The sequence below is a fragment of the Myiozetetes cayanensis genome, unplaced genomic scaffold, assembly GCF_022539395.1.
Source record: "Myiozetetes cayanensis isolate MyiCay16 unplaced genomic scaffold, myiCay2020 scf20-37, whole genome shotgun sequence".
In the NCBI taxonomy this organism is placed as follows: Eukaryota; Metazoa; Chordata; class Aves; order Passeriformes; family Tyrannidae; genus Myiozetetes; species Myiozetetes cayanensis.
Genome location: NW_026087412.1, coordinates 3,699,867 through 3,711,847, shown reverse-complemented (window position 1 = coordinate 3,711,847; position 11,981 = coordinate 3,699,867). Strand labels below are relative to the sequence as shown.

General features: G+C 45.7%; 1 protein-coding gene across 1 annotated transcript in view; it reads left to right on the top strand.

Moving 5' to 3' along the window:
- The first annotated feature begins 746 nt into the window (after positions 1–746).
- Positions 747–11,981, top strand: part of FOXK1 (forkhead box K1) — a 55,938-nt gene continuing 44,703 nt past the window's right edge. The window contains exon 1 of the mRNA XM_050317848.1: positions 747–1,007. Coding sequence (XP_050173805.1) covers positions 799–1,007 — 209 coding nt within the window. The 5' untranslated portion in view covers positions 747–798. The remainder of the gene's footprint in view (positions 1,008–11,981) is intronic.

Sequence of the window (11,981 nt, the reverse complement as noted above, 5' to 3'; positions counted from 1 at the left end):
GGGAAGAAATTCTTGACTGTGAGGGTGGAGAGGCCCTGGCACAGGTTGCCCAGAGAAGCTGTGGCTGCCTCTGGATCCCTGGAAGGGTCCAAGGCCAGGCTGGACAGGGTCTGGAGCAACGTGGGATAGTGGAAGGTGTCCCTGCCCAGAGGTGGAACTGGATGGGCTTTAAGGTCCCTTCCAACCCAAAATTCCGTGATTCTGTGGCGCGGCCGCAAAAGGCCCCCGAGCCCAGAGCCCCGCCGTGGGGTGGATGCTCCCCTGCCCCACAGAAAGCCGCGGAGCACATCGGTTTGAGGCGGGGGGGGGTGGTTGTTCCCGCGGTGACCCAGCGCTCGGAGCCGGCACACGGAGCGGTTTAACCGCCGGGCTCCGGCCCCCCAGGCGGGGCCGCTCTCACGCCGGGGCTGCGCTGCCCGCCCTGCCCCGCAGGCGGCGCCGCGCGGCCGCCGTTGCCGCCCCCGCCCCGCGCCCCGGACCGCGGCGGGGCGGCCGCGCCCGACGGAGCGGCCGGGGGGGAGGCGGCGGCCGGCGCGGCTCCCGCCCCGCCCCGCGTCCCCGCCATCCCCGCCCCGCCGGCCCCGCCCCGGAGGCCGGCACGCTGGCTCGCTCGCTGCCGGGGAACATGGCCGAAGTCGGGAGGACAGCAGCGGGGCGCGGGCTCTGCTGGCGCTGCGCTCGGCGCCCTGCAGCCCCGCCGCCGCGCCCCCTCCCGGGCCGCCGCCCCCGGCCGCGCCGCCCGCCGCCTGCGCCGGGCCGGTGCTGGCGCGGCTGCAGGGCCGCGAGTTCGAGTTCCTCATGCGGCAGCCGGCCGTCACCATAGGCCGCAACTCCTCGCAGGGGTCGGTGGACGTCAACATGGGGCACTCCAGCTTCATCTCGCGGCGGCACCTGCAGCTCAGCTTCCAGGAGCCGCACTTCTACCTGCGCTGCCTCGGCAAGAACGGCGTCTTCGTGGACGGCGCCTTCCAGCGCCGCGGCGGCCCGGCCCTGCAGCTCCCGCCGCAGTGAGTGCCGGGGGCGGCGGGGCCGGGCCCGCTCCGGGGGGCAGGGGCCGCACGGGGACCCTCCGCCCCGGGGAGGGGACGCGGGGCTGGGCGGAGAGGGGGCTCGTAGGAGAGGTGTGAGGGTCTCTTACCCCCACCGAGGGGCTGTGGAGGTGCCCCTGCGCAGGGGATGTGGGTCTGTCAGGCCCTGAGGTGACGGTGAGGGGCCACAGGTGATAAGGGGTCTGGGAGGGATCCCCCTGCTCACCCTCACGGTGAGGGTCCCCTCGCTTGAGGTTGGTCACAGTGGGTGAGGGACACTCAGCTGGTGGAGTGCCTGAGGTGGCGGTGAGGGATGTGTGCCTGGAGACAGCCAGGGCATCCACCTCAACTTCCAACAGGGGTGTTCTCGCCTTCGCTGCCATCTATGACTGAGAAAGGGGATGATGATCATTGGGCCTGGGGCTGCTTCAACTGAGGGAACCATGTCTGGACAAAAACTGTGAGCCCCTCACTGCAGGGTGTTGCCCAGGGTCATCATCCTCTATGCCCGCCTGCCAACAGACTCATGTTCAACTAGTAGACTTTAAGGGTTTTCAAAAAGACAAATCAGTGAAGAAGAACTCTAGTCAGTCTGCTAAAACGTGCTACACCCAGGCGTTGTCTTCCCTGGAAAAGATGTAGTGGAAAAAGTTGGAAACCACTTAGCCAGAGTGCTTATTTAAGGGTTGGCAAGTTGGGTGTTGTTCCTGGTGTTTCTCTGAGGCAACAGAAAAATGAAGGAGTCGGGCCAGGCCAGGGGTGATGCTGCTCCCCAGGACACCTGGACAGCAGGTGGTCAAGGTGTCTTTCCCTCCTTGAGGAAGGGGAGAGGGCTGCAGAAGGGTTTCTGTGCTAGCAGGGAGGTGGTTGTTTGTGGTCTGTTTAACTCTCTTGCAGAAAGAAGAACGAGGTTGACATGCATTTCTTTCTTCCTCTGCAAACATTGTTTATGTTTGCTGAGCACTGTCCAGCGACTGCAGTGCTTCACCCCAGGGCAGCAGCGTGGTGGTGGGTGATGTAATTCCTGCCTGCATCTCTTCAGGTTGTACCAGGCAGACTGTGTCTAATGCCATCTCTGAGTGAAAATGCGCTGAAAAGTCAGGAGATTGGGGTTTTGTTGTTTGCATAAAACATCTGTTTTCATCTGTCGCGTTTTGGCTTTGGTACTGTTTACCTCCAGCACCAGGGTCCTGGAGTTACCCCTCACTCACCAGCCTGTAGCTCAGGGGAGGGTTTTTAATTACTCATTTCCTCTGCAGGCTGCTTCATTTTGTACGTAGTAATTTAGTTATAACTCCCTAGCTGCTCACTCTCTGAGGCGTTTTGGTTTGTAACGTGTTTCATTTTCTAAAAGAGATGTCCTTTAGTGTCTCTTTAATTAATCTGGCTGTGTAAAACAAGACCACCCGAAGCCCAGGGCATTTCTGTTGTCGTTCCCTCTGGCTCTGGGTTTATCTGTGCAAGCTCTCCCCTCCCTGCCATTCTGTTTCTTCACTTGGTTAATCATAAGCACTGTGATAGAAAACTCTCTCTCAAGCAGCAACTTGGTTGCGTATTTCTCTCCCCTTTGCTCGTGACTTCTGGAGTGGGAATGGTAGTTTTCCTTCTTCATTGCTTTAAAGGGAGGAGTTTAATGTTCAGTTATGAACTCTGCACAATAAGACATCCTCTCAGCTTGACCGCTGTTTGAGCTACATAAATAAACTTGATGCTCCTCCCTTTCTGACTTCCAGGGTAGGAAAACGTTTTGCATCAATCTAAAGGAATTTGCCCCCTTGCTTCTAACAGGTAAACAACTCCTTACTGGCCAGTCAAGGGTTTGTAACCCAGACCAGGAAAAAGAAAATCCTGTTGAAGCTTGGTATACACAGTCTTGATTGAGGCTTTAAACTGTCTGCTGTTATCTCGTTATCTCCTCTCTTGAAAAATCAGACAATTCCCTCCCAGTCACCCTGCTGCACACACACAGACACACACAAATCTCCCCTCCCCAGTAAACATGAAGTGCTGGCTGGTGCCATTTCTTCTCTGTAAAGTATCCTGTGTGCTTACTGCCAGCTCATACTGTCAAAAGGAGGACAGAGTGGGGACAGGTTGTAGTACACAGACTTTGCAGAAGAAATTGTGGACTGTCCTGTATGTTATGGTAACACTCCTGCCCTGTTTGATACAGCCCCACCTTCTCTGTGTACTGGCAGAATGTACAGTTTATGTTATATTTCAGGAATTAATGGCCATTGCATTAATTTACAGGGAGGTCCTTGTGATGTGAGGAGCTCTTGCTGTAATATTTTAAGAACCAGTTGTTTTGGATAGTTGCCCCCTTTTCTTCCCCCCCCCACCTGCAACAGGATGGCAGAAATGTGCCAAGTCCTATTTCTTTTGGACCACTACAGTCACTGCTGCTGTTACATTACATGCAAAGGAAATGCTTGTGCATCATGAGATCATGAATGGAAGCAGAGGGTTCCAGGAAAAAGTGCCTTTCAGCTGTAATTCATAGTATTTGTTAAAAAAATAGATTCTGAGCTCATAAGTTCTGTTTCTGAGGTTTCTTCTTGCTTCACTGTTTCTGTGTAAAACTTCTCTTTGTGAAGTTTTCTAAGTTTAGGAGTGGTTATTCCTGAAATGTGCAGAAGATTTTGTCAGGAGGGGTGGGGAAGGGAGGAAGGAGGAAGAGTTTGAGGCCTCTCTCTTGGGGACCCTATGTACCTCCTGTCTCAACAGACCTGTTCAAAATCAAGGGCCTTTGAAAAGCTTCGTCTCACTTCCTCCATCAGCGCCGTGTGTACATTTCATCTGCTGCACCCAGGATTTTACTGCTGGGCAGGAGTGTCATATTCCACAGCTGTGTTGTTAGGGGAGGCTGTATTTCACAGATGTGATGACATAACTATAAAGCATAATTAAACAATAACGACCAACAAGGAGGGCTTTTCCTAGAGGTTAATGACAGTTAGGAGCAAAGTGGGTGGAAGAGTGGAGGGCCCACGGTACAGCTGAAGACCCTTAATCAGTTTAATTAATAAGTGCCACACTGCAGCAGGCATTACAAATATAAATCAAGATGAAATTATGGAAGTACTTACATCAAAACCAAGTGCTTCAAATCAAATTAAGGATTGCTAGAAACTCTTTTTTTTTTAGCTTGTGATGGGTTTTTTAGCTGTGCTAGTGAGAGCTGGAAATCAGTGGATAAATATCTCGGTATTTTTCTATAAAAAAGAGTGAAACTCAAAATTATCAGGAAGGATATGCACTGGATTTTAAAAACTATTAATACCAGAAAAAGTATAAGAGCAGAAACCCTTAGCTGGAGTTCTTTTTTCTGTGGAAGACAGTAATTTCTTCAAATTTACAGTGTAACCAGATGTTTACAGGATCAGGTTAATGCTGAATTATTAATGTTGTTGTCTTCAAATGTGATGCAATTTTTAAAATAAGTGACAATTCCAAGTTAGAGACTTCCAGTAACTAAAATAAGCTTTTAATTTATTTATTTATTTTTCTGTCTCAGTACCAAAGGAACTGAAACAGTTGAAAGTTAAACTTGCTAACCTGAATTTTAAGCAGCTATGGGTCAGGTATTCAAATGCTCCTAAATACAAAAGTTCTATTGACTAAAACCTGCAAATATTGCTTGAGCATAGCCTGATAATGGCACTTGAGCTTTTTGAACTGGGAGCTCGATAGATTGGAAAATGGTGCTTGTCTGGGAATGTTTCATGGGATTATTTGCTTATTGCTTCTGTGACCGTCTTGAATTTTTGCAGTAGCGCAGTTAATGGAGCCTGAAGTTGGTGTTTTTTCTGTGTAAATGGATTCTTCCAGGATGAGATTTCAAAGCATAAAAACAAGTTTTTAAACATGTAGTTCTTTTAGTGTTTAGGAAATGGAAGAAATAAATGGAGGAGCTTTTTTAGTTTGAGCGTAAATACAGGGCAAGCAAATATATGAACGCATGAAATAAAATTAAAACGTGGAGCTAAAATAAAAAAATTTATTATGTATATAAGCCCCAGTATAAATTGAAAACTTACCATGCATGTGAAGTTTTATTAAGAGCATGCTGCTTTATTTATAGTAGGGTTTTCCTAGGCACTCAATAAACTTGACAAAAATAAATAGCCCAATACTCCCACCACATATCAAGGTGCTGATCCTGCAGAATTTTACACGTGCATTCATCTTTCTGTGTTGGGAGTACACAAGTTCCCTTCGGCATTTGGGCAGTGGGGGTGTCTCTGCAGCTGGGCTTTAGTAACCCAGCAGAAAATGGAGAGTCACATCCAGTTTCTAAGGGACACGACTGTACAGTCTGTTAGCCAGTAACTCGAGGCACTAACTCAAGCAAAAAAAAAAAAAAAAAAAAGACATATTCTAGAAAAATGGAGATATGCACAGTTCCTCTCAGTGTTTTGGTGACCTCACCAGCCTCTCGCCCTCTGTCCTTGTGGTTTCGAGCGATGCCATCACAGCGGGCACGAGGCAGGGTGTCCTCACATCTCAGAGGGAGCTGCCCACCCTCCCTGCACACACCAAGGAAACGCCTTGACCACATCACCACCACTACAGAACTGGTTGTTTCTGAAGTGCTGCATATGTATGTTGTCTCTGGTTAACTCCTCAGGTAGCTTGACTTCTTAAATTTTATGTAATCTGCATTTGCAACCATTTTTTTGTTCTTTGTTTGAAACGCGTCGTTTGCTGTGCTACAACTTGTGGATGGTGGTTTTGCTCTCACTAGAAACTCTTCAAAGATTTGCTTTCTTAGTGCTTCGTCTTGTATTTTTCATGCTCTTACTTAATTTCAAAGACTGCCTTTGAGAACAGGTTTTTTTGTTGCACGGCAAGATGTGATAAAGGATTACTTGATTTTAATTATGGAATTCATGTCAAGTAATAATTTTTGGCTAAGCAGCTCAATTTGTCATGAGTTATATTAAACGTTTAAGGAAAGTTTCTCTCATGTGAAACTGCTGCTCAATTTGTTGATTCAAAAATAGCTGTGCTGTAAAGTCAGGCTGTGAATATAAACTAAGGCTATGCAAAACTCAGTGCATGTCCTTATGGATTCTTTTAAACCAGGCTTGGTTCAATTTAGCTGATGTGTTGATAATGAAAAGATTAATCTAACAAGAACATGCCACACTTGTCTTGTACATTTTATTGCAGAGCCTCAGCTATAAAGGCTTAAATGTAGATTCAAGTTGTGCTGGTGTAACTTCTTTGTGTTTGCAAACTCAGGTATCCTTAACTGACTGTGGGATCCTTCCAGTTGGTACTGTTGTGTTTTTATATAAATCTAGGGGATAAATGAGTTTGGAGGTTTTTTGCTTTTATGAAAATGGGAGTAAAATTGATGAAATCTGTAGTAATTCATATCTTAAGTTACTTTGGTGCCAGATGTGTCAGCATCCTCCCTGTAGAGCATCTGTTTTGACTTCTGGTGACAAATCAAAATAATGCTGTTTGCCTTTTTTTTTTTTCCCTCCCCCTCTCCAGAAAACAGGATAAGCAGCCTTGCACTGAATAACTGAAAGCAGAAATGACAACCAGATTAATGTGATTGTTTTCTTTGTAAGCAAGCTCCTGGTAACTGCTCCGAAAGCCATTTGGCGTCAGAGCTGTTCTGTGGGACGCCAAATTCTCTTGCTCGGTGTTGCAGTTTCCTGGAGGAGTAGATGTGGCAACAGGATGTTGGTAGAGAACAGGAAACTACTTGAATTTGCCACTTATGCCATGCAAATAAAGGCTCATTACTGGCCCAGGTGTGGTAATTAGTGTATGTTATTGACAGGAGTTTGTGCAGATTGCAGAGTGATGAGCCTGGAGCTCGGAGAGGGTGTCTGGGGGGGCTGCTCTGTGACAGCGTGGGGTGACAGAGGGGACACAGGCTGGTGAGGTGCTTGTTAAACCACTCTGAGATCTGACAGCTCCAGCTGGCTTTCCTATTCAGGGTGGATCTCTCCTAGCACTCAGCTCCATATCAGCTCCTCTGACATGTGGTGATTTACTCGGAGCTCCCTGTAGCTCTACTGAGTGTCTGGGTGTTCTACTGTCAGAGCCAAGGGGCACCGTAACCAGAAATGCTTCACAGACCAAGCTTCACCTTTCTGCTGCTTAGATGTGGATGAGCCAACCTTCCCTCTCCAATCCCAGTGGAAATGTGGTTTAAAAAAAGAAAAATCATGCATTTGAGCTGGTGATGTTAATGAAAAGGGAGAAAAATTCTCATTTGCTTTTAATATGGATTCTTTCCTTTTCCTTACTAGCAGTCCAGAGCACAGAGACCTCTCTCACATGTAGCCATACCCAACGCCAGCTTTGTTTTGTCCCCGTGCATCTGGGAGTTTCCTGAGGTTGCAGGCTTAAGGCTAGGATATCCACTTTAAAAAAAGCAGAGTGTGAAAGGTAAATGTGCTGTGGAGCTTAGTCTGTAGTGTATTAGATGGCGAAGGTCTTTGAGGTATTTGTTCAAGGTCTTTGAGGTATTTGTTCTCTTAAACTTGCATGTATTTTGTAGCAAATGTCTGAGCAGTCCACTGAGCTTGTGCATTTTTTTCTGACTGGTAAACTTGGGTAAAAAAGTCGTTTTGTGCATCTGAAAATGGCTGATCTGATGTAACAGACTGCAAGGCTGAAACCAAGAAAAATGTGGAGCTGAAGGTTTGGGTGTCATTTTGCAGTGATTTTTTTTTTTTTTGTACAAACCTGTAAGATGGAAAAAGTGAAGCATTTTTTTTGTCTCCTGAATGTGGGCTATGAAAAGACATCTTGATGTACTTCCAGACATGGTTAATCGACTAATTGTGAGTACAAATTATTGTCTGGTCTTAATGCATTCACTTCAGTCAATAATTCAGTATTAATCACTGAACAGTTTTGTCAAGTGTTTACAAGTTTCCCTATTTCAGTTGACTGCAGACTCCTCATAAAAGCAGATTGATGAGATGCTTATAGGGCAGATTAATTTCTTGCTTAAGTAAATGTGAGTGAAAATTTCCATCCAACAGCATATTCTTTGTTTTCATAGTACAAATACAATTTTCCTAATGTCTACTCAGTCTTGTCCACAAATGTTTTTCACTAGTAATTCACATCTTGGGTTTCTTCAGAGCAGCTCAGTAAATGCATGTGTGCATTCCCTCTGCATGGCACTTAAGTTTTATGAAATACATATTTTATTGGACAGTAAAACATTTAAGTATCTTAATGGCCTAATTAATACTCTGTATCCTCTTCTGTCATGTATTTTGCTCTTCGTTATCCTACTGCTCCTTTTTTTCATGTCCTCGTGCATTTTTTATCATAAAAATTTCAAGCAATCTTGAGAGAGCAGTCTATTAGGAGGCTCTTCTTTGAATATTCAACGACTCTAAGATTTGATTGATAGTCCCTTCCCTCCCATCCCGTCTATTTTTAGTAATTTAAAAGCGAGTTTAATTTCTTGGGTTGTCGTTTGTTGTGTATGCGCAATTTACTTACGGTGGTTTTTCCTCCCTCCTTTAAATGTACCAGATATGTAATTTTCATGTTCTTTGAGGACATCTTGTCAGTTTGGGAGAAATAATGTAGACGTTAATTGGGAGCTCTGCCTTAGCTGAGGGAGCAAAGATGGACAGTCTTTGTCTGGATCTGTTAATCCATGCTGTGTGATGAGGATAGGAAGAGAAATGGAAGAAAACTTCAAGCACATTGTTACCACTTATTATCCTGTTTCAAGAATCTTCTAGCATCAGAGCCTGCTTTCATGTACAAGTACAATCCATTTTTTAGAACAGAATGAGGAGACAAAAAGCCTTGCAGAGGTGGTGTAAGCCCTATGGACAAGGATGTCTCCTCCCTTTCTCTCTGCAATACAACATTTTAGCTGTACCCCTTTTTTCTGCTTCTTGCCACTTCAAGGAAAGCCTTGGGAAGTCTTCCCACACAATCTGTTTTAATCTTCCATCTCCCTTAAGGCCACATACAGAAGCCACCAACACTTTGTCTAAGCAGGACTGGACTCCCTGCAGAGCCAGTTTGTGCACTTGCTAAAGGAATTGTTCTTGAGCAACTTAAGGCCTTTCCTCTCTCGAGGGCATAAGAACTCTGGACTCTTACACGCTCAGAATCCTGAGCGCGTGGGAGGAGAAAAGGACTAGACACAGAAAGCAAATTTTGTTTCCACCTGATGGGTAGACCAAAAATGACTTTGCTTTTCATATTCAGTTTGAGGCGTAGCCCAGACTAGTGAGGGCAGGCTCTTGGTGTGGGCGATGTGCCAACTGCTATTTATTTATTGATCTGGTTCCGTTTTTAATTGTCCCATGGCCGGTGTAACGTGGTGTACCTTGGGTTGGCCGCCTGCCCACCGTGCGTAAAGGGGTGTTGACTGTCAACAAGCCTGGCAATTGGGTGGCTTTGCCTCCTTCTGCCTCATCCATTCAGCTGGATAATTACTCCATCTCTTCTTTTCCCTTGTCTCTCTCAGACACTCTCTAACGAGACAAGCCGTAACGAAACTGTTTTAGCCCTGGGAGGACCTGCAAAGGAAGTCAAAGGCTCTGCTGCTAATGTGAAGTTGTCTTCAGGCATAGCAATTCTTAGGAGAAAATTGCTGATGTGTCGTGGTTCCTAGCGGTTTTTTTTTTTCTCTGTGTGTTTTGTGTAAACAAGGCATATGCAAACTGGCTGCTGGAAATAGGCACAGTCAAGTAGTTTAGACTTGCACATCATCTGTTTACAGTTGAACGTCCCAGCTCAGCGTCACTGCAAACGGCCACGGGATGAACTCAGGAAACAACATTTGTTTTGATGGACAATGATTCCACATCTGAGCTCTCTTGTCACCAAGTGGGTGCATCCTCTTCTCCGGGTGGCTGTGGTTTCTTCTCGATTTCCTCCTGCCTTGTGCTCCACCAGATAGTATTGCAAATATGAGAATTCCTATTAAAAAAAAACAGAGAAGGGCCAGAATCCTCTCTCCCAAAAAGCTGATACTGCAAACTATGAAGTACATATCTTCTAGGTAAGGTAGTGTCTAAGGTATCTTCATCAGTTAAAGTAAAATGTTTCCCTAGTAACTGTCACTTATGTTGTTCTAACTCCTCTCAAGAAGAAACCCCTCAACACAGTTGTATGTGCTGGCAGGATTTAAAACCCCTTAATAACCTTGGGATTGTTTTATATTGTTTGCAGTCTTAGCCACGTCCTACTAGGTGGTCTTTCACAAGCCAATCCTGTACATCATCATTTCCTGAATCACAGTAAAATTATTCTCTTTTCCTCTGCTTTAGTAGGAGGGACGTTAGTGCCTCTTCTAACCTTTATTTTCAGTGTCAGTATTTTGAAGGCTGCAGGTAAACGTCACTTTGTAGACATTTGTGTGAGAGGCTCTGTGCTGCCCCAAATGTTTATTTACCTCGGAGTCTACAAGATGTCAGCTTTTAAAACATTCAAATTACCCTCAGAGCTGTTTTAAAACAGTAATCCTGGCTTCCTCTACTGGGTATTGAATGGATTGTGAAATGTCTTCAGAGGGAGTGGAACGGACTTGTGTGAACATTTTGCAAAGTCTAACTCCATATGGATCGTTTTTTATAATGTACATAAATAGTACATTAGCTCTTTCAAATCACTTTCTAAATGAACTGAACCAGCCTCAAAGGAAAATACATCACAGTCATGCTCTGTGTATTAGAGCCCTCTTAGAGAGTCTGATTGAATTCAAAGGTTAGTAGCATCCCACACACAAGCTTTTTCTGGCATATGTATGTGGAAATTAGGATCTTTTCTTGAGCTTTGCTGAGGTTATTTTGTTTTGCACAGCCTTTGCTAATGTCTTTATAGGTAGTTCCCTGGCTTTGGAAGGGTAAGTCTGCTAAATGACTTGTGAGACCTTTCAAGGAATTGGGCTGACTCCTTGAAAGCAAACCCTACCATGATAAATGGCCCATTAGAAGAAAGTTGATGGCACTGTAAATGAGATTTTAAGTGAGAATCAAACTGCTCCAGTGTATCCAGCAAAGATGCTGAAACAAGTGCCTCTTTCCGTGATGGTTATTAGGAGATTTTATGAACTGATATTTTCAAATGGTTACTTTCTCCTTCTTCTCCAGGGTATAAAAATTTCCCAAGGATCCGGATACTTGTAGTAATAAAGAGTCCTCTCAAGAAGAATGGAACTTAGGGTGCAAACAGGGGTAAAAGCTGAAGTTGCTGCTTGCCTGAGGCCAGATTGTGTGGTGGAAGGGGCAGGATCTGCAACCAGCTGGAATTTCCATGGCAGTTGAGCAAAGATTTAAAATTCTTGGTATTGAGTGAGGTATGGAAATAAATAACCAGTGCTACTTGTAGAGGCCAGCTCTGGCTCTGCAGTTAGTTCCATACTGTCACTACATATGTAATTCTTGGTGCACTGCTCGATTTCTTATTGAAAACAGAGCTCTTTGTAGAAGCTGGTATAGGGAAGTTCCTCAGAGCGTGGGTGCAGGTGGGGCTTTTCTTTGGCACTGAGGTAGGTGTTAATTGTGGTTTATGATTGAGGCAGAAACATAGCTGAGTGCTTCTGCCAAGATGAGCAAAGAAGGAAAATAGTTAATATTGACCTTTTTCATTTTAACAAAGATCAGTGGGAGCAGCAGAGGCTTGGAAAGCCTCTCAGAAGGGCTCTTGAATTTCACAGAAGCAGGGAAGGAGTGAGAGATGCTGGCGGTGGCCACACTCTGCTGAGTCATTTCTTGTGGTCTCTGCTGTGGCAGAATGGAAGCCAGACTTAGGCTCTTATCGTAAGGTTTGTCTTGGAGAAGGGAAAAATTGAGTGTGAATGAGGGCCAGGCAACCCTTTCTGGTGCAGAAACGCTGTGGGTGAATGTGTGTGTGTGTTGCAGAGCTGGTGTTCACTGTTTCTGTGACATCTCTGGAAAGCAATGTCAGTCTGACTGCTCACTGCCTGCTCCTGGCCACGAG